Source organism: Urocitellus parryii, chromosome 5 (genome assembly GCF_045843805.1).
Source record: "Urocitellus parryii isolate mUroPar1 chromosome 5, mUroPar1.hap1, whole genome shotgun sequence".
Taxonomy (NCBI): Eukaryota; Metazoa; Chordata; class Mammalia; order Rodentia; family Sciuridae; genus Urocitellus; species Urocitellus parryii.
The window spans coordinates 102,722,325-102,744,058 of NC_135535.1; the positions used below are offsets into that span (position 1 = coordinate 102,722,325).

A 21,734-nucleotide genomic window follows, 5' to 3' on the forward strand; every position below is an offset into this window, starting at 1 on the left:
TCCTTCAATCTCTATAATAATTTATAAACTGCCTCGGGGAAAAGAGAAACTCATCAAAGAAATTTCTGAGAAAACAAGTTGCTCATCTGTATAGAGAATACAGTAGAATGGGAAACGATCAGAGTACCAGAATTAGTGTGTAAATTGGAATTGACAGTGTAAGGTGTGCACGAGGGACTCTCCAGACAGGGAGCAGTGGGAGGACACCCCAGGTAGACCGCAAGCGGCACGGAGCGCAGCGGCGGGGAGGCGGCTGGAGGTGAGTGCGCAGCGGCTGGGCGTTAGTAGGCTTCAGCGGAGGCAGCCGTGCAGTTGCCCGGGTGGAGCTCACACCCCGGCGGCCCGCCGCTCGGAGCCGACCCGCTCCTCCTTAACCCGCGCGGGGAGGCGGCGGCCCGGCGGGCGGGGAAGGGGGAGGGGCGCGGAGTGCGGCGCGGAGGCCGGGGAGGAGCCGGGGCCTGCAGCGGAGCCGAGCCGAGCCCGAGCCCGAGCCGAGCCCTGACACTGTCCGTCTGCTTTCTGGCTCCCCGGGAGCCCCGACTGGACGGAGCCCGAGAGGTGGCAGCGCGGGGAGCCCCACGCGCTGAAGGCAAAGGACGGGACGGGACAGGACTAGAGGAGGCGCTGCCGCCACAGTAGCCAGTGACGGGAGTCGGAAGCCGCGGCCTCCCGGACCCTGCTGCCCAGGCCAGCCAGGGGAGAGCGGGGAGTACGAAAACCCCACCCTCTGGGACACCCCCAGGAACGTGGGCGGGAGCGGGGACCAAAGAACCCTCTCTCCTGTTGGAGGGAAGACCCCAAGCCCCTTGGGTGAAGGAAAGAAAAGCTCGTTGTAGGAGACGCAGCTCGCCTTCCTAGAGGCTAGGAAACCCTCATAGTGGCTCAGGAGAAGACCCCCAGAAGCAGAAAGAGGCGATCCTTCCTTAAGGAACGGAGGGGGACCGCCCCTGCGAGTCTCCACCCTCCAAACACACTCTAAACAGTTCAAGACTTTTGAGGCAAAGAGAAAGGGGGAATATGCCAATGGAGTAGACACCCTCCATCCCACTCAATACTCACGGTGGAGAGGCGTCCTTAGGTTCAGTAGCAAAATACACTATAGCGAAAGAGGAGGAATTGGCTTTCCGCCTTTCTCCAGAAAGGCGGAAACTTCCTTTCACCTAGACAGTGGAACCAGGTAGAGCCCCTCCGCTCAGATTTCCAGCAGACAGAAAGAACCCTCCGCCCCCAAAACATTCAGTTTGGGGGCGAGAGGGACTCCCCCAAGGGGGAGGAGACAACTCCTGGTTGGGAGAGGCTCCTCCCCTCCTCCCCAGGGTAACTGGCAGGGTGTGGGGGGTGTGCCACCTTCCCCAGGTAGGACCTCCTTCTCCTCCTCCACCCATTCCCCCCTCGGCTCCTCATCCTCAGGGGACCCAGTTCCCCTCACAAGCTTGGGAGGTTCAGTCAAGGACAGGAAGAGCCACTGAGGATGAGACCAGTCACCTGCCTCTGAAAAGGGGAATCCCTCCAACCTCAAACTCCAGTACCAGGTGGTTTCCTCCCTTTGCCGGGGGACTGGTGGAGACAGGTTAGTGTTTTCTTTCATTTTTCTCTGTCATCTTTAGGCACCAGAGGGCTTAGGGGCCTGAAATGATAGATCTTGGGTTTCCTTACTGAGGAAAGTAGAGTGATAACTCAGAATCCTCTGGAAAATGTGTTCTGAAGGAACTTCTTAATTGGAACCTACATCTTGTTGCAAAAACTCAGAGAAATGGGTTTGTTAGTGTTCTGGAGGACTAAAGGGATGAATCTCATTTAAGGTCCCTAGGGAAGTGGATGTTTTCATACTGAGGACAACTGGATCACTGATAACAGTTGCTTTTTCAGAACTGCATGCATACTGTGTAACAGTGATGGACATAACCCAACTGGACTCCATAGCACCCTCCTCCATCCTTGGGCCTTTTCACCTGGAGAGTGGGCCCTCATCAAAGTCATGGTGGCAGCTCCTGTCCTAGGCTTGTCTAGGGCATGCCTAGGTCAGCTAAGTATCTGCCAGAAGTGTCCTTTCCAACCCACTGTGATTACTCTTTACAAGCAAGAAAAACAGCCTATCCCCACTAACCCTACTTCAGATACTGGGAGGACTCCTCTCCTGACATTCTCATTCCTAATTGGATGTATCTCTCTCCCTACAAAATCCACAGGGAAAAGATGAATCCCCTGAGGCAAAAAGACAGTGTACAGAGGACTGACATTCCTGAGTTAAAGTTCTTCACAAATACTGGATCTGCCCCAGTCCTGTACAGTTCTCCTGCCCTTCGCTGACAGTTCATCAGCAAATCAGGTCCTTGATAGAAAGAGAGGAGGGTTGCTACTAACCCCTCTCCAGTCTTCCATCTGAATAGTTGACCAATAGGAGATTTTACCTCTAAGGAGTCCATTAGTTTCTTTCCAGAAAAGCACCTAATAGTCTCTATCCTCTGTTTCTTGTTCAGTTCAGGTCCCTGGAACTTTATGTTTAAGTTTCCCACATAAGATAGGAAATTATCAATGTTCAGAATCTTCAGAAAAAGCAGGAAAAAGGTGCCAGGAAATTTTCCTAGATGAGCCTGGGCTGTGTTTTTAGTAGATCTCTGTCTTTCAACTTGAGGTCACTTAGCTGGGTGCTAGCTTTCCTGCTTCACCATTGGAACGTACCTTATCTTCAGTAAGGGGCATTGTACTCCACAGCAAGGCCATGAGAAAGGCTTCCTCCCCTTGGGATATTTTTTCTCCTTTCTGTCTAGGTTGCTGGTGGTCTGCTTAAGTCCCTAGGTATGTCTACTTGTTCCTGAAAGATACTTGTTGGTGGTGGTATATGAGACAGGGCTATACCCCACAGATTTGTATGGCTGCGTGGGTAGAATGTTGCACATGTGTTTCTTAACTGAGGTCAGTGTTGCTCCTGTCTTTTGTCAGTGTTTTGCATAAGTGTGTGGAGAACAGGGACATGTGCTTTTCAGACTATACTCCAATTCCCTAGAGTTGTGTTTCTGATAGGCCTCTAGGAGCAGATGATCTGTTCCAAAGACCTGGAAAAGGTGGTGGTTAAGGATGCCCAACTGGGAAGAAAGGCTTGGCATCCCCCCTGTCAGTGGGAGCCTCATCCCATGTAGCAGGGAAGCCCAGTCTCAGGTTGGGACCATTTCTTCTAGGACCAATAAGAGAGCTTCATCCCTGATACCTCTAGTCTCAAAAGGATGAGAATCCCTGACTTCTAAGTCTAGAACTGCCTCCTCCACTTTTCAAACAGTCTGTTTCTTCCAAAGCACTTTACCAGATGCTGGAGTGCAGCTTCTGAATAGTTTAGAGAGAAGTGTATCCTAATAGCTCCAGATATACTACTATTGCACAGTTTAACTGGTCCTGCTTGATCTGAGTTTCCCTAACCCTCTTTGCCTCTAAGGAATCAATTAGAAGCAGTTGGCTATTGGGTTGGATTAATTAAGAGGCAGAGATTGCTATTTTCTAGACCATGTCTTACAACTACAACTAGTTCCCCCTGAAAGATAAGAGATAGTATTTCCCCTATGCCTTCATCCTTGGGGTTTTTTCAATCTTAGTATTATTCAGTATGGGGGTATGATCTCTAAAGGAAAAGTTTGTAATTCTGACATTGTATACTTGGTATTGGCTTGCTGATTCCAGTCATGGTCTGTCAGTTCTCTAATTTTTAAATTCTAATATTCTCTTTGCACACATGCTGAGCCTACACTTTACTACTATGCTACACTTCCAGCCCACTAATAGTCTTTATATTTCCCCATTCAAAAATAACAGCTATACTTAGGTAGCACATACAAAGTGCTTAAAAATACTAACTTTAAATCCTCATAACAATAGTTATTGGTACAGTAATTGTTATAGTTATAGGTGAAGAAACTAAGACACAGAGAGATTAGGTGATTTGCTTGAGGGGCACAGTCAGAGGTAATGGAGCTGGCATTGAAACACAGGCAGTCTGACTGATATGAGGTACACTTAGCCATTGTCTTATTAGTTTTGGAATTATGAACAGGGCAGAAAGTTTTTACTCCTTAACACCTGATTCTGGCACTACACAGAGAATAATTACAAGTCATTGAGATAAAATGAGAAGTAAACTGTGTCAGTTATTTTGGATCTTTCACATCTCACCCAGGATTGGTCTTTAGCTCTCACAGAATGTGTTCCTGTTTTTCTCTGCCTTTCTCCTGGTACTGTAGTCCTTATTAGACGTCCTGTGGATGTGAAGGAGCCTGCCCTTTGGCTGCCTTTCCCCATTTCTGGGGGTATTTCCTTTCAGTCTTCCAGCACACACGGAAGAATGTGGCCTGACTCAGGTTCTGCCCAAGCCCAGTGGCACAAGGCCCACCTGGACTGAGAGGTCTGGGTAACTAGGTTGGTTGGACTCAGAAATGGAACTACCTCTTGTTTGCCTTTCTAATAATAGCCCTGAACATTAGCCTCCTGCCATTATTTTGGGGAGTGTGGAATGTGTGGTAGCCACAAGCTCATTAAGCTTCATTCCCTTCCCTCCAGGGATAAAGCTTTGGCAGGGTTGATGACTTCATCTCTTACTGAAGGGGAAACTGAGGTATTAAAACTTCATCAGAGAGCAAGGGATTGTTAGGGACACTCTGAGTCAGTGGCAGAGTTGCCAATACAGCTGAGGAACCTCTATCTCCGAGGTTCTATACATGAGGCTGCCCTTCAAGAATGGGGAAGTGAATGGGGTGAGGATGTGGGACAGGTTTTAGGAGAGTGGTGCTGGAAGACCAGAAGGATCTGACCCTGCAAGCTTCTTGTAGCTGGTAAGATTGGGTATATTTTGAGTACTGGGTTTTCTATCTGGAGAACTGATTGGGAGGGTCCAGGACAAAGGTTAAATTTAACCTCAGTGACCTAAACTGGTGCTGGGGTAAGGGTATAAAAGAACACAGAACAACTAGTAAAAGGTTGATTGCTTCCATTCAGGAGTCATGGTGATTGGCATGTGTCAAAAGGATTCTCTAAGGACTCTATAAACACTTTAAATTCACTCTCATGCTCTTTTTCAGTTTTGAGAGGGTTTCAGATGAAATATCAACTGGAGATCTTTGTGCTCTTAAGATGGGTGCAGTGGCACATGCTGTAATCCCAGGGGTTCAGGAGGCTGAGGCAGGATGATCTCAAGGTCAAAGCCAGCCTCAGCAATTTAGCAAGGCCCTAAGCAACTTAGTGAGACCCTGTCTCTAAGTAAAAAAAAAGGCGGGGGCAGGGGCTGGTTAAGCACCCCTGGGTTCAATCCTTTGTATAAATAAATAAGATTTCCTAGGGATCTTCAGCAGAAATTAAGAATGAAATATACCTGTAGCCTTCACATTTGGGAGCTTGGGATTTGAGTACAGGAGTTTGAGGCCAGCTTGGGCAGCATAGTGAGAACTTGTCTCAAGGAAAGAAAATAGGGTTAAACCTCTTTAAGGATCTCTTCTTCTGGGCAGGACCCAGGAAATCCCTGGTCATTGAGAACCTGCTAATTAACATGTTGCTCTTCAGCTGGGGAAACCCAGCTATGGGACTGAGATATTGTCTAAACTCCCTGCTATAGCCCAGAGGCTGGGAGAAGATATGTGGTTGCCTGGAAAGATTAAGTGTCTCAATTATTTTCCAGGTTTCCATGGTTTGGGGCAAGGTGGTGGTATTAGGATGAAAAGGAAGATGATGGGAAGAGGAGCTAAGGATAAAGGGGAAACCTTTTATGATGTTATTTATAAGCCCCCCTCCCCCATATTTTTTTCTCTGTCAAATAATTCTTGTGTTGCAATTGGGTCTTTGACTGCCCAGGCCCCTGAGGCACTAAGGTGTTTTCTTTAGCCTCAGAAATGGGTGTGTTACTGGGTGGCCACTCTGCTCTGTACTTGTGTGTACAGGCAGATTGTATGGGTGGGACCTTGGAGAAGAGGGAGTGAGAATGCTGACTCTTAGGGGGAAAGGGTAGGTGTCAAGGACAGAAGAATTACTACTTAAAAGAGAGCCTGAAAGATGTACTGGGGTCAGGAGAAGAGTTGGGGGGAGTCCTATCTGAAATTGAGTTTTGACCTGCAAAATATGTAGAACTGTGTATACTTGTTTGTATATGCTCATGCATGTATCTGGCTGTAGATTTAGACATCACCTATCTAATATATTTCTGTCCAGGATCTGAACTCAGACATTCTAGACCTGACTCCTCTAGAGCAATGCCCTGGTGGGACTGAGGAAAAAAAAAAGCCAGCTGGAATCTGGCAGCTGTGCAGGCACAAACCTGTTAGGCAGCAAGTGCTTAGGGGGTTGCTGGCATCATCTCTAAGGGAGTGCCAAATGGCTATCCAGTGGTCCTTGCCAGCCTTTCTGGACCCCGTAGTACAGGTATCACCCCTAATTCTTCACCTTCCCCCACCAAGATGTCACTGTAGCTACACCTCTCTGGCAGCAAGAGCACCCAGGCAGTGTGGTTGGCAGTTGGGCGTGCAAACATCAAGCGTGGGCGGTCTGGCAGCCTTAGGAGTTAGCATGGAGGTGCGACGACGAGCCTGCGTGCCTGGCTGGGAAGGAAGGAGGGAGGAGGAGGGTGGGGAAGGGGAGCCGGCTCTTAGCCCTGGAGTGGCTATTTTTAGTCAGGCTATCTGATTGTTACCGATGAGCACACAGCTGGGTGTCTCCCTAGCTCTGTTAAGCCCAGCAGGCTGAGAGGTGGGAGGTTCTTGCTGATGATTTCTTCCTGGTACTAGTGTCTGTGGGCAGAAGCAAGCAAGGGGTAGCTTTAAAGGTGTGAGGGTAGCAGTGTACTCAAGATCTGTTTCTTCTGTGTGACTTTATGCTCTGTTGGTAATGTATGCTATATATCTAATTGTGACCTTAGTGTATGTGTCCCATTGTTTATCTGTCAATTTTGTATTTGGTCTTTGCTGGTTGTCATATATAATTTATATCTGGGATATGTCTAATATGTTTCGTAAGCACATGTGTCTGGGATAAAAAGGCTGAATGCTCATTATAAATGTGATATGAAGCAACTTTAAAAATGTTGGTATGTGCTTCATTAGTATACATCTTTGTTTACTCAGACTGTTTTTTCTTTACATGTACACTTGTGCACAATTGTGTCTGGTCTTGCCTGCAGGAAGATGCCTTGTGGGGATGCTTTGCATTAAGATGTAGGATAAGTAGCAGTTGGTCTTCTGGTATTTGATTGATGACATATCTTCCTGGGAGTTCAGGTCACTGGTTGAGGGCCATCCCAGGAAAGGAATTGCCTATGGAATTATAGTGGAAGAAATACTTCCCTTAAACATTAGGAATCTGGTATTTCTTTTCCCTAGTCATTGGAGGTAACACTCATTTATTTTTCTGCCCACCTTTGTCCTCTTCTCTGCAGAGCCCAGAAGTAACATGGCTTCTGACCTAGAAAGTAGCCTCACTTCCATAGACTGGCTTCCCCAGCTGACCCTCCGAGCTACCATTGAGAAGCTTGGGAGTGCCTCCCAGGCTGGAACTCCAGGGGGCAGCCGCAAGTGTTCCCCAGGCTCACCCACAGATCCTAATGCCACCCTGAGCAAAGATGAGGCAGCAGTCCACCAGGATGGCAAACCCCGATACAGCTATGCTACACTCATCACCTATGCCATCAACTCCTCTCCAGCCAAGAAGATGACCCTCAGTGAGATATACCGTTGGATCTGTGATAACTTCCCCTATTACAAGAATGCTGGCATTGGTTGGAAGGTGGGACTGCTTCTAGAATTTATTTTTAGCCTTTGTTTTCTCTTTTTCTCTACCTGTTTCCTTTCTACAATCTAGTTCAGTTTGCTCTGCCTTGTCTCAAAGATATGTCAATTTAAAAATCTCATATCTTTTACCTTTTTCAGAGTTGAATGATTTTCTTAAGATATATCAGGGAAACTCCAGTGATGCCAAGCCATTAAGTATAGTTATGGATGCAAGATGCTGTTGTACATCATACCCTCTTTTCTTCTGATTCCTCAAAAAGGACACTCATTCATTTCACAAATATTTATTGCCATTCTACTATGTTCAAGTCACTGTGCAAGGCACAGCATTACTCCCTCCTACCTAGAGGTAGGAAACCCATCAAATTTTCATAGCTTCATTGCACATAGTCATCATCTTCTGAAAAATCATATACCAAGAAAAAAATATATAATTAGGTCTTTGATCAACAGCTATTCCACCAAGCACATAATGAGAGGTTAAGTTATTTGCCTAGAGTTGAAGGAAGAAGGGGTTGTTCTTCCAAGCAAAGAAGGAAAGCTGATATTATAATTTCTTGGAGGAATAGCTCATTTGCCAATTGTTGATTAGGAATGGGAATTCTATGTAGTTTTCTCACTCTTTAAATCAGTTAACATACAAACTGGACAGTAAACTGGAGACTATTGAAAGCATTTTGCTTTCCTATTATAAATATGTCTCTACTAGACCACAACCTTCAACCCCATCAAAGACATATAAACAATATTTTTCTTTGGTCCAGGTGTGACCATTCTAAGAGCTATTGAGAAAGTGAAGGTAATTTGTGCCTTTGTTTTATCCCTGATTTATATTTGTTATAGTCTATATAAACAGGTTAAAAAAATACCTTTATTTATTTTTTTGTGGTGCTGAGTATCGAATCCAGGGCCTCACAAGGTGAGCTCTTTAACGCTGAGCCACAACCCCAGCCCTGTATAAACAGTTTGTAAAACACTTTTTTTTTTGCATTGATAGGGTGGATTGAAGAACTGGGCAGATGTGATATTTTTGGGGCGGTAGGTACCAGGAATTGAACCATCCAGGGGCACTTAACTACAGAGCCACATCTTCAGCCCTTTTTTATATTTTATTTAGAAACACTGCCTCACTGAATTGCTTAGGGCCTCGATAAATTGCTGAGGCTGACCTTGAACTCACAATCCTCCTGCCTCAGCCTCCCAAGCCGCTGGAATTACAGGTGTGCACCACCGTGTCCAGTGGCAGATATAATTTTTCAGGCATTTATGTACCTATTGTCAGTTAGTGGAAAAGTTGAAAAACCATATAATGAGGTTTGCAGATGAGAGGATGGCTATAATGATGATTGATCTCACTCATCAATTTAATTTCTTCATTTTCTTATCCTGTTGCTTCTGCTTTGTGAAATGTAATTTCATCCATCAGTGTAGTTAATAGCTGCTAAATGTACCCTGATCCTTGAACGTTATTGTGCATTATGTTCTTTTATGTCCTATTGAAAAATATTTTGCTTCACACATTCTTGCATCTAACTTTCTTCTCTGCTTCCCTAGAATTCCATTCGGCACAATCTCTCTCTCAACAAGTGTTTCCGGAAGGTGCCTAGACCTCGGGATGACCCTGGGAAGGTGAGATACTGTAATGGAAATCATAGGGAAGAGCAGGAAAGAGAGTGAAGTAGTTGATGGCCCAGAGTCCTGTGGCTGTTTTAATTACCCAGAAGAGGAAATCATGTTAATTAGAGAAGCATCTTTATTTTTCCTCAAAGGAAGAGCTTAGTTGACAAGCTTGTGGAACCCCATTAGAATGGGTGACTAAGGAAGATTGTGAAATCTTTTTTTTTTTCAATAGGACTATTTGATAAAGTTGATTTTGAGACTCCCTTTCTTTTTGTGGCATTCTTTTTCTGTTTAGATGTAAAAGATTTACTTAATAACCTTTGTAGAAACTTTTCTGTACAAAAATCTTTACTTTTTACACTGAGATTTCATCTCACACTAGTCAGAATGGCAGTCATCAAGAATACAAATAATAAATGCTAGAGGGATTGGAGAAAAAGGAACACTTTACACTGTTGGTGGGACTATAAATCAGTACAACCACTGTAGAAATTGGTATGGAGGTTCCTCAAAAGACTAGGCATGGTGGGCTGGGGATTTAGCTCAGTTGGTAGAATGTTTGTCTCGCATGCACAAAGCCCTGGGTTAAATCCCCAGCACCAAAAAAAAAAAAAAAAAGACTAGGCATGGAACTACCATATGACCCAGCTATACCATTACTTAGTATTTATCCTGAAGAATTAAAATCATCATACTACAGTGATACATACATACCCATGTTTATAGCAGCACAATTCACAATGGCCAAACCATGGAACCAGCCTAGGTGACCAACAGATGAATGGATTTAAAAAATGTGCTATGAAGCAAATTTTTTATTCATAAAGAAAAATGAAATTATTTCATTTGCAGGAAAATGGATGGAATTTGAGAGCATTATGTTAAGTGAAATAAATCAAACTAGGAAGATCAAGGATTGTATGTTTTCTCTCATGTGGAAGCTAGAAAGGAAAAGGAAAAGGCTAGGCTTGTGGAGTCTCATGAAAATGAAAATGAAATCAGCAGAGTAAAGGGACCAATGCAGGGAGAAGGGAGAGAAAGGGGAGGTACTGGGGAATGATATTGGCTAAGTTATATTCTTATATTGTATGCATGTATGAATATATAACAACAAATCCCATCATTATGTACAACTATAATACACAAAAAAATTATGGAAAAAATCTCTAGTTTTTACTTTCATAAGAAAAGGGACGGAACATTCTCCCAATTTGCAAAAGCAGATGCTAAAGGCCAGATGAGTTTTGTCTCAGGTCACAAAGAAAGGGAATGACTGTCTCTGGCCATTTTGCCATTCTTTGCACTAATTATTGTACTTTTAACCCTTCGGAATAATTGGGGCCTATGTTTGGACCACAGAACTACCTCTGGCACACACAGTGAGCTTTTAGGACAGTTCTCTTTCTCATTAATACTAGTGCCCTCAGGATTCTATGTAAATGTCTAGAAGGTTGGCATGGTGGTGTAAGCCTATAATCCCAGTGATTTGGGATGCTAAAGAAGGAGGATCACAAGTTTGCCTCAGTAACTTAGTGAGACTTTGTCTCAAAATAAAAATTAAAAAGAACTAAGGTATAGCTCTTAGTGGTAGAGTGCCCCTGAGTTCAAACCCTGATATCAAAGAAAAAACAATAATCTGTGTAAATGCTCAGTCTTGTCCCCCCTCATCCCCTCACATTCCTTGGTATTGGACATCAAATCCAGATGTCTAGGTAAGCATTCTACCATTGAGCTACAACCCTGAGCTCCAGGCCTGTTTCTTAATATGGCTGTTGGATTATCTGTTTTCAAAAGTGGGAACTTCTATAGGTAATTATTTTTTTTCTCTGTGGGGATGGGTTCTTCTTCCAGGGCTCTTATTGGACAATAGATACCTGCCCTGACATTTCCCGAAAGAGAAGACACCCTCCAGATGATGAGGTAAGTTTCCTCTTCCTGGGAAGATGCCATTTCTGAGTCAGTTGCTCTTTCTACCTCCTTTTCTGGATATTCAGTCTTTTCCAAAGCTAAGATGAATGCCAGCATAGGGGAGACAATGGGTTTGGAGAAGATACTTCAGTTTTTCTTATAGATTTCTTTTCTGTTGCAACCCTCAGCTCTCCCAAGACTCACCAGAACAGGAAGCAAGCAAGAGCCCACGGGGAGGTGTTCCAGGGAGTGGAGAAGCCTCGCTGCCTCCTGAGGGGAATCCTCAGATGTCACTTCAGAGCCCCACATCTATGGCCAGCTATAGCCAGGTAGGAAGTAAAAGTAGTAGGGGCCACAGGGATGGATAGCTGGGTAGATGGTTGTGTGGCTTCAGATAGGTTTCTGTTAAAAATTACATATTATTTGTGATGTTAGGAAGATAAAGTTGAAAAGAAGGGTAAAGCAAAAGAGAAAGTCCAAAGAGGGGAAACAGAGGAAGAGAAAGATATAACAGAACTTTCAGGTAAATCAGGGGGGAAAAAGGTGAGAAGGAGGAAGGGGAGTAAAAAAAAAAAACATGATTAAGAAAAAAAGGGTATGAATGTAATGTAGGGAAAGGGCAGTCAAAGAAGAAATGGAAAATGAGATCAGACTCAAGAACAACCAATGAGTAAAGAAGGAGAAAATGATGCTGTTCCATTGAATATATGAGAGGAACAAGAGGATAGGCAGAAGAGCCTGGTGACCATAAAGTGTTGTATTGTTCCCTTAGCTGGGACACAGATCAGGACTTTCTTACCTGTTTTTGCAGGGAACAGGGTCTGTGGATGCTGGAGCAGTGGCATCAGGGGCTCCAAGCCGAGAAAGCTCTGAGGGTCCCCCTCCCCTCTATAACACCAACCACGACTTCAAATTCTCCTACTCAGAGATCAACTTTCAGGATCTAAGCTGGTCCTTCCGCAACCTCTATAAATCCATGCTGGAGAAGTCCTCTTCTTCTTCGCAGCATGGTGAGTCTGGAGTTGGGATGGGTGCCTATATTCTCTTACATTTTTGTATAAGTGACGACATTCTCTTCTCTCCCTCATTTGTTATCTTTGCATGCAAAGAGATTGATCACTGTTCACAGTTAACATATCAGGAACTAAAACTGTTTGGAATAGGACAACTGTTTCAGAGAGTAGCCTGGATTGTAAGCTTCAAAAAATTAGTTGAAGGATTGCCCAGTCTAGAACCAGGGACAATGATTATTATTATTTTTTTTTTTTCTGGTTGCTGGGCTGGAACCCTTGGCCAATTTGTTTTAGGCAAGCACTCACCCCTGAGCTACATCCTAAGCCCATAGGGGATTTTATAGCTGTGAGCAAGTCAATTAGAGGATGACCACTAGGGGACAGCAGTAGTATCCTCTCCCCAAGAGTCCCTGTATTTCATTATAAGAATTTATTTTTATATTATTGTATATTTATATTCTTATAATGAAAACTTTTAAACATATGCTAAATAGAGTGAATAGTATAATAAACCCCCATGCTTCCCTCACCCAAATTTTAAATTACCAATATTTTGTTAAGCTTGCTTTATTTACCACCCAGTATTTTTTTTTTAAAGAGAGAGTGAGAGAGGAGAGAGAGAGAGAGAGAGAGAGAGAGAGAGAGAGAGAGAGAGAGAGAGAGAGAGAGAGACAGGAGAGAAAGAGAGAGAGAGAATTTTTAATATTTATTTTTTAGTTCTTGGTGGACACAACATCTTTGTTGGTATGTGGTGTTGAGGATCGAACCCAGGCCGCACGCATGCCAGGCGAGCGTGCTACCGCTTGAGCCACATCCCCAGCCCACCACCCAGTATTTTTGAAATTAGAATAATTTCATGCAATTTCCAGATAGTGTTGCATTCAACCCATAAATATAATTTCAGTAATATGTTGCCAAATGATAAAGGCTTTTCCTTTATTTATTTACCATGCTACCATCATTCCTAACACAATTAATAATGCTTTTTTAATATCACTTAATATCTTAACCATTTGCACATTTCTGAAATTATCACATGAGAATGACTTAAGAGTTGTTATTGGGAGTCCCCTTGAGAGACCATCTCATTCAGCCCTCTACATTTCCTGAATTTTTTGAGAAAGAAACTAGAGGTAAAGGTGAGAGATATGAGTTCAAGTAAGGCAGATCCCTTCTTCTTCTGTGGCCCTTTGTAGACTGCAGAGACTTAACAAAATGATAACAACTGGTCAGAAGTAATTTTTTTGGAAAATATATATTAATCATCATGAATTCTTTCTTTTTATATCCCAGGGGATCAGTATCTATAGTATGTTCCAAGATTGTATTAATTATTTGAGAAATTAATCCAACTCAGGTGGTCCGTTGACTGGAGAGAGGGAGTTTGGAGAAAATGTCTGAAACAAAGTAAAACATTATATTAGATGGGGTGAGGACAATGAAGTGTTCTCTCAAGTTCAGCTGTGACTAAAAGCCTCTAGCCCAAGTCTAGATCTTCCCTGTCTAGTCTTCTTGGGAGGCGAATCCATTCCCACTCTGCTTTTCACCCAAGCTCCATTTGTTGGTAGTGAAATCAAGAAGGCAGTAACAGTAGAGGAGTAAAGAGATGCCCAGTTGCTCAGTTTTACTTATAATTTACTTTTTAAATTTCACTTGCTATCTGATTTTTGAAACCGTGATTCCTGGCCTATACCCAAATCCCTGAAAAGTAGTATAAAAACTTAGTACACACTGACCTTTTAATGAAAATATAAGCAGTCAGCACACTAACAATGCCCTGCCCTAACCTAATTGCCTTCCGGTCTGTTATCTGCCAGGAGAGACACAGGTATCCTTGCAGTTCCACACTGTGTCCTTTCTTCCTTCCTTTGTTTCTTTCTTTTTTCCTTCCTCCTCTCTCTCTCCTGCCCTCCTTCCCCAGCCCCCCTCTCTTTCTTTTCATTGGAGATTGAACCCAGGGGCACTCTACTACTGAGGTATGTCTCCAACCTTTTTTTATTTTTATTTTTTTTGTTTTGATATACAGAGTCATGTTAAGTTGCCCAGGCCAGCTTTGAACTTACCATCCTCCTGCCTCAGCCTCCTAAATTGCTGGGATTATAGGCAGAGGACCCCAGAACACTCTTTTTCTTTTAATTCTATAGTTTCTGTCTGAGGTCTCCTATCTTGACCCAGAGAAAATCCCATTTAGGGAAACATGCATTGCCTAAGTCATATGCCTGCTTCTTCCTCACCCTGCAGGCTTTTCGTCTCTCCTGGGGGACATGCCACCTTCTAACAACTACTACATGTATCAGCAGCAACAGCCGCCGCCAACTCAACAGCAGCAGCAGCAGCCACCGCAGCCACAGCCACCTCCTCAACAGTCACAGCCGCAGTCGCAGCAGGCACCAGCCCAGGGCCTCTCAACTGTGGGGGGTGCCCCTCCACTGCATACCCCAAGCCCTGATGGTTGTACCCCCCCAGGGGCAAAGCAAACTGGGCCTGAAAGCTATGGGCCTCCCCCTGTGATGGCCATGCATCCTCCCACACTGCAGCACGGGGGCTACCATCCTCATCAGCACCATCCCCACCCCCACCCTGCCCAGCAGCAGCCACCACCACAACAGCAGGCACAAGGCCAGGCACCTATCAACAGTACTGGCTTTGGTAAGTAAAGAGGGTGTAGAGAAAGCCTAGGAAAGGGTGAATGAGCCCCTAGTTCCGACCCTGCTATGGAGATGCACTTGTTAAGAAGTCAGTAGTGAGTCTTTTAACCTCAGTCTCCCAAGAGCTTAACTGAGCATATTTAAGTTGCTGCCCACAGCTCTATTTTGTGGAGGATTTGGAGATTAAGGATTTCATTATTTCCCTTCCATATTTGTGAATCATTTAGGAGTTTTTTGATGTTCTCCTGCCTGTGATCTGTGCTGTACTTAAATCACCAGGTAGGGAGAGTCCAAAAATGTCTTGGTAATGCAACTGGTAACCTGTGTAGGTGCAAGAATCTTGCATGTAGTCATTCTGTTATCATTTGACTGCCATCTTATACTTTACTTTATCTCACTGCCTACTTTCTTCTTTACAGCCTTTCCTCCTGATTGGTGCTCCAATATTGACTCCTTAAAGGAAAGCTTTAAGATGGTGAATCGGCTTAACTGGTCCAGCATTGAACAGTCTCAGTTCTCAGGTTAGTCCTTAAAAGATGATGACTGGAAGGAAGAGAATAAGCAGAAAAATCCAATATAATGAGAAGGGGGTGGGTAAGTGAAACTCAAAGTGTTTCATTATTTCCCCTCCACATTACACAGATGAATATTGTTAATGTCTTCAAATTAATTTTGCCCAACTCAAAATACGGCAATGATTTCTTCTAGTCAGTTTTATCTTTAAGACAGAGAAGGCTCTTAGAATTTAGAAACCCTGGACCACTGTTTTGTAGTTTTGTCACCATTTCCTGACCGTGTGACCAAAGCTAAGTCAGTCACTTTGAAACTTTGTTTTATTCATTGGTAAGATGGAAATAATAATAAGAGTTTAGTAAGGAACAAACAGAATGGGAGCTTGAAAATGTAGAGCACTTAAATTGAATTGTTAATACATATCATCAGTGGTATTGACTTTTGATGTGGGTGGAACAGTGAAATAGGGATGGGTCTGGTGCCTCTGCAAAGTTAGCATTGCTTGCTTTCCTATTTGTAGAACTCATGGAGAGTCTACGACAGGCAGAGCAAAAGAACTGGACCCTTGACCAGCATCACATTGCCAATCTGTGTGACTCCCTCAACCACTTCCTAACTCAGACTGGTCACATGCCTCCTCAAGGGGGCTCCCACCGGCCACCAGCCCCTGCTCGGATTACTGACTCCTGTGCCCTCACCAGTGGCAAACAGGAGACAGCCATGAACCAAGGTATAGTACAAAGTAAGCTCCAAGATAGAGACTATGATGAAAAGGAAGGTGGGGAAAAGAAAAAAGAATCACTTTTGAATCAGTGAATCCTGAAAAATGCAAAGAAATAGACTGGTCCTTTTCAGACCTTAGTTTAGGAGATCAAATTACTTATGAAAAAGGAGAAAATTTTTTAGAGAAAGTCCCCATTACAAATTGTGTCTCAGTAAATTTCACACTTTTAGTATCCATTCTTTTTCACCCTAGGTGGTGAGGACTGATGACTTGTTGAAAGCCTTCATGCCCACAAGATCTATAGAATAAGGCAGGGAAGGGAGACAGAGATTGATGGGAAGAAAGCTGCAAATTTTTTCTCCCTGTTTTGTTGAGAACAGTGATTCCCCGATCAATTAACTCTTGTCTTGTTTTGGTAGTGAACTCCTATGGACATCCACAAGGCCCCCACCTCTACCCTGGCCCATCACCAATGTACCCAATCCCTACCCAGGACTCAGCAGGATATAATCGCCCAGGTAAGAGCCAGAAAGTGTATTTCACTCTCTTGAAGTATTAACTGCAACTGAGCACTGAAATAACTGAGCGCTGTCTTCCCTGTTAAGTTGTATTGCTTTCTTCTGACTCAGCCTGCTCTCTGTCCTAGTGCTTGCACCTGCTAGAAGGGAGTGAGCCGTCATGATTCCCATGTCCCAAAGATAGGGATGGGCTACTTACTTGCTAGGAGGCATATATCAGGGGAGACTTTAAAAGTCTGATGTATTTTTTAATTTAGCAGTGCTGGGAATAAAATCCAGGGCCTTGTGCATGCTAGATAAGCACTCTATCATTAAGCTATACCCCCAGCCCTATATTTACTTTAAAACTAACTTGTAACTACAATAATGAAAGAAAATAAAAGCATAAATTTAAGCAAGAGATATGTGTGGGACATTTATGTCTAGCTTTAGAATCTAGATGGAAAATATATTTATTTAGGCAAATAAAATTAATTTTTTAGTATAAACATACCTGCTTTGGGCACATGGCTATTTTCCTGTCACCTGACGACGGGTAATATCAGAGGCTTGAGATTAAACTATCTTTTTTGATTTTTGTGGTGTTAGGGATTGAGCCCAGGCCCTGATGCATGTTAGGTAAGCACTTCCCTCCTGAGATATACCCCTAGCCTGGGATTGAATTTTAATGGTGGGCGTGTAAGTGAGGGAGACACTGAATTGCCATAGATAGTATAAAATGAACAAGTCCTTTACATTTAAATACATTTTAGGAAAATCACTCTTGTCATCCTATATAATCATAAATGTTTTCAGTTTTGGTGGTGACATCTGACTCTTTATCCATGTAATACAAATTTCTTTTCTTCTTTCCCTCTCTCTCTCTCTCTCTCTTTTTTTTTTTTTTTTGTGGTACTAGGTATTGAACCCAGGGAAGCTCTACCTCTGAGCTACATATCCATCCCTTCTTATTCCTTCTTATTTTTTATTCTGAGACAGAATTTCACTAAGTTATCCAGACTGGCCTTGAACTTGTGATTTGTCTGCTTCAGCTTCCTAAGTAGCTGGGATTACAGGGGTGTGCCAGTGTGCCTAGCTTATAAATTCAAATTTATGTGCTGCTCTTTCATGTAATAATACATTGTATATTATATTATCATTACTGATAGTCTTCATAATTTTTGTGCATATGGTGCTGGGAATTTAACCCAGGGCTTTGTGCATGCAAGGCAAGCACTCTACCAACTGAGCTATATCCTCAGCACCATAATATAATTTTTGATGGCATGATATTTTATTGTCATATAACCTAGCTTCCTCCAGTTTATTTTCTAAGCTCTTAATGAAGTGGTGGCCTGCAACAAAAATAACTCTAACCTGATAAAGTAATAGCTGCACCAGCTGAGCACTTTCCATCTAGACTGATGGAGCAGCTTCTCATCCAGTCTCCTTTTACTCTTTCTTTCTTCCTGACAGCACACCATATGGTCCCTCGGCCACCGGTCCCACCTCCTGGTGCCAGTGAGGAGATCCCTGATGACTTCGACTGGGACTTGATCACTTAATAGAGTGGACATCAGCCCCGGGTCTGGTGGTTAAGTCTGGCCATGAAGAAAGAGCAACCCCAGCCCATCCCTTCTCCTGCTTGTATATAGATATATATCCACTTTTTGTTCTTTCTGTCAGAGAAGCCACTGCAAGATGCTGCCGAAGATAATTCCCTTTTTCCTTCCTCATTTTTCTCTTGTCCTTCCTGTTTTTCCCCTAATTTGTTTATTATTATTCTAATTATGTTGTTTTTGTTATTATTATTATTATTATTATTATTATTGGTTATATACTGTCCCCAATCTCCTTTTCCTACACCATGGACTGTGTCTATCCCTTGCTAATTTAAAGTCATCAGGTTGGAAGACAAGGCCATGATAGCTGTAGAGAAAGGTTTCAATTTTTTGTTTACCTTTCTCTTCGAGAAACTCAATGCGAATCCCACCTTCTAGCTTTAAGTTGTTTGCTGTTCCTGTCTATTTCAGCTCAGGACTGGAGAGTCCACACAGTTGAGTAGAAGGAGTCTAAAACACTGCTTGGCAGCCATGAATTTGCAGGTTTTACTCAATGGTGCTAATTCTGTCCTCCGAGCTCGTCCCTGACCCTTTGTCCCATCAATCCTTACTTCTTCTGACAATCCTCATTCCCCATCAAGGATAAGATGGATGCTGGTTCAGGAGAGCGACAATAAAATCTTAGTGGAATTAGAGACTGGATTGGGTTGAGTAGAACACTGTGGAGAAGTGAATATAAATCGGTGTGAAATACGGTATATATTGCTGTGTCATGTAAGCTCTCATTGGCTTATTCCTAGCCCATTCTCTAAGGAAATTGGATTGGCCTTGGCTTGAACTCTTCTTCTATGGTTGTACATGAGGACAACTATTCAGCATAGGCTCAGCTTCTTGGAGATGATTTCAACTTAGTCATCTTAGCTTTTTAAAAATAATTCTCTCTGAAAATTAATGATGGCTCTGACTTTCATAGGTTGCCTTCATTACCTTTTCCCATGGAGCAAATATCATTTTGAGCTATAGTTGTTTGCCCTAATATTTAAACTATCTTGTTTTCTTCCTTCATTTCCTGGGAGTCTCAAGAAAGAAAAAGTAAGGCATTCATACTGTGGGTTTCATTATGTCCTCGTTATGATATGGGAATCTCTTTCCCGCATCATAGCAGAATCATACTTATAGAATTGGTAGTGGAGTATGGGGAGAGGAAAAAGGAGCTGGCATAGATTTGGACAGGGAATATTTCATTTATTTAATATATATAGGAAGATGCTACTCTTGAAATACAGATCATCAGGGCTAAAGCTTTTGCAATTAGGCTCTTGACAGGTGGAGGAAATTGGGAGAAGAGAGAAAATGATCTAGAAGAAAGAGTTCAGTGAGGACCAAAGGCAACTTCCAGAAGAAGTTACAGGGATAATTTGTCTCCTTCAACAAGGGATGGCCATGATTTATTGCTGCAAAGTTCGTAGTATATATTTAATATAACTTGTTGCATTTGAGTTAGGAGAGGGAAGAACAATTTTACTTCTATTTTTATTTCACTGAATTTTCCCTTTCTGAAAGCTGCAGGACAGAATGTATGGAATGGACACAGCCCTTTATGATTTCTACTGTTTGTTCATATCCTTTTATTTATCCATGTTTTCCAAGATATTGGACTTTCTAATCTCCTGCTTTTCCCCCTCACATACCCCTTTCCTTTCTTTGGAAGGGGGTTATATATGAGTTTGTTGGAGAAGTTCAGTGAGGCTGAAGTAAAGGGGCAAGATAGGGCAGTTAACTAAAGAGCACTTTATTTCTTTGAAGCCTTTGTAAGAAATAAATGGGGATGAGAGTAGATTGAATCCCTCATTGTGTTGAAGAGTACTTAGTGGGGTTGAAGTATGACACAATATTTTCCATTAGGGAGAGGAGCATTTCTTATAGAGGGAGGCAAAATGCCTTTGCCTGGTGTCCCTATGTTAGGCATCTCTTCCTTATTCCTTCCATTCAAGGTACACCCTACATATAATTTCCCTTCAGTTCTCCCCAAGATTCTTTCTTTACAGATTAACACTCCTCTTTTCTAAAACCCCTTTCTACTCGGTTTCATACAGAGTTAGGAAGGGTAGGCTAAATCATACACACAAATGCCCCTTGTTCATCTGTGTCTTCTGAAAACTAGTATCATTAAGAATCTGGTGGTCAGCCAGAGTAACTGAAGTTTGGGGCTGGGACTGGAGATTGGCCAGTAGGTCACCTGAGATTCCAGCTTTTCTCCACCAAAATCAGCCTTGCTAAATGGTACAGGACAAATCTGACTCCCATTGGGCCTCAATTTCCCTTTCCCTCCATGAAATGGAAAGAATACTACTTTTTATTATTGGTCCAGCATTGCTGGACATGAAGTATAGTCATTGTTGTTGTATTGGGTGATGTGTGAAAATTGCAGGAGCTCACTGCCTAAATGAGGAAATAAGGGAGAAAGCAGAGGAGAGGGACAAAAGAAGCAAGTGTCTGGTATCAACCTAACCATCCCAGGTTTCCTCTCCTCAACCCCATGTTTCTGGTCTGGTGAGTCCTTTATACCACCCATAATGCTTTGCATTGGTGCAGGCTGGGAAGGGGTATATGGTCTCACAATTCGATGTTGTTGTTCTTGGTTTTGTTTTTTTTTTTTTTTTTTTGCATGCTTTCTTAATAAAAAAAAAATGTTTCCAGTTTTATCTTACTAGTGTTTGTCTCCAATTTATTTTTGCCAGGTAGGACAGGAGAAATGTGAAAGCCTTTGGTTTCAGTTGTCCTTTGTCTCTTTCCCACACCTCACCCCTGGGTTTCATTAGTTGACCTTTTTTTTTTTTTTTTTTTTAATGCCTTTAACAGTCCTTTTTTTAAGTGCTATTAAATGTAGTGAACTTTTGTTGGGAGAGACAGTAACCCCTTGCAGGTTCATGGGTGGAGTAGGCCCACCTTTTAGTGTCCATTTAAAGGATGCATGAATTTCTGACACTTGAAAGGAACCAGGGGCAAAAAAATTTATTCAGATGAAATACATAAGCAAATTAAATTGAAAAGCTATTACTGCAAATCTTACATCAGGTCAGACATTATTTCCTCACAAACAAAAAATTCCAAGTAGTTTGAAATTTTTCTGCACAGTACTTTACAACAAATTTGTAGTCTAGACCCTTACCCCAATTATTGAGCAAGTCATTCTTAAAAGTCTAAAATGCTATGAGAGAAGATATTTTAATAACAAAGAAAATTCCAATGAATTATGCAGAAATACTGTTTCTACACCATCTTAAAAAAAGTTATGAGAGATTTTTGGAATAGGAAAACATTTTTTAAAGTTGAGATTTAAAATTGTAAAAATGACCAGAGTGTCAGAGTTCTAGTAGAACTCATTTTGTGCAATGAACATGAGGAAAGATAACTGTATAGTTTTGTTGTTTTCCCCCCTTTTAAATGAAGAAAAGCTTTGCTTAAAAAATAAAATAAAATGCTATGTTGTAG

At 42.6% G+C, this 21,734-nt stretch overlaps 1 protein-coding gene across 1 annotated transcript; it reads left to right on the forward strand.

The window, feature by feature from the left end:
* The first annotated feature begins 456 nt into the window (after window positions 1-456).
* On the forward strand, window positions 457-20,883 carry Foxj2 (forkhead box J2). Its single transcript, XM_026415277.2, has 11 exons — window positions 457-1,570; window positions 7,403-7,749; window positions 9,309-9,383; window positions 11,226-11,294; window positions 11,471-11,611; window positions 12,094-12,292; window positions 14,537-14,944; window positions 15,363-15,464; window positions 15,977-16,186; window positions 16,600-16,698; window positions 18,154-20,883. The coding sequence occupies exons 2-11, from the start codon at window positions 7,417-7,419 to the stop codon at window positions 18,240-18,242; spliced, it is 1,725 nt and encodes a 574-aa protein (XP_026271062.2). The 5' UTR covers window positions 457-1,570; window positions 7,403-7,416; the 3' UTR covers window positions 18,243-20,883.
* The last annotated feature ends 851 nt before the right edge of the window (window positions 20,884-21,734 follow it).

What these genes read in the sequence shown, in the direction of transcription:
- Foxj2 (XM_026415277.2), top strand. Translation starts at nt 7,417, where the DNA reads ATGGCTTCTGACCTAGAAAGTAGCCTCACTTCCATAGACTGGCTTCCC. An exon ending in CTATGGCCAGCTATAGCCAG is followed by an intron (nt 11,612 to 12,093) that starts GTAGGAAGTAAA and finishes CTGTTTTTGCAG; the next exon opens with GGAACAGGGTCTGTGGATGC. An exon ending in TGAACAGTCTCAGTTCTCAG is followed by an intron (nt 15,465 to 15,976) that starts GTTAGTCCTTAA and finishes TCCTATTTGTAG; the next exon opens with AACTCATGGAGAGTCTACGA.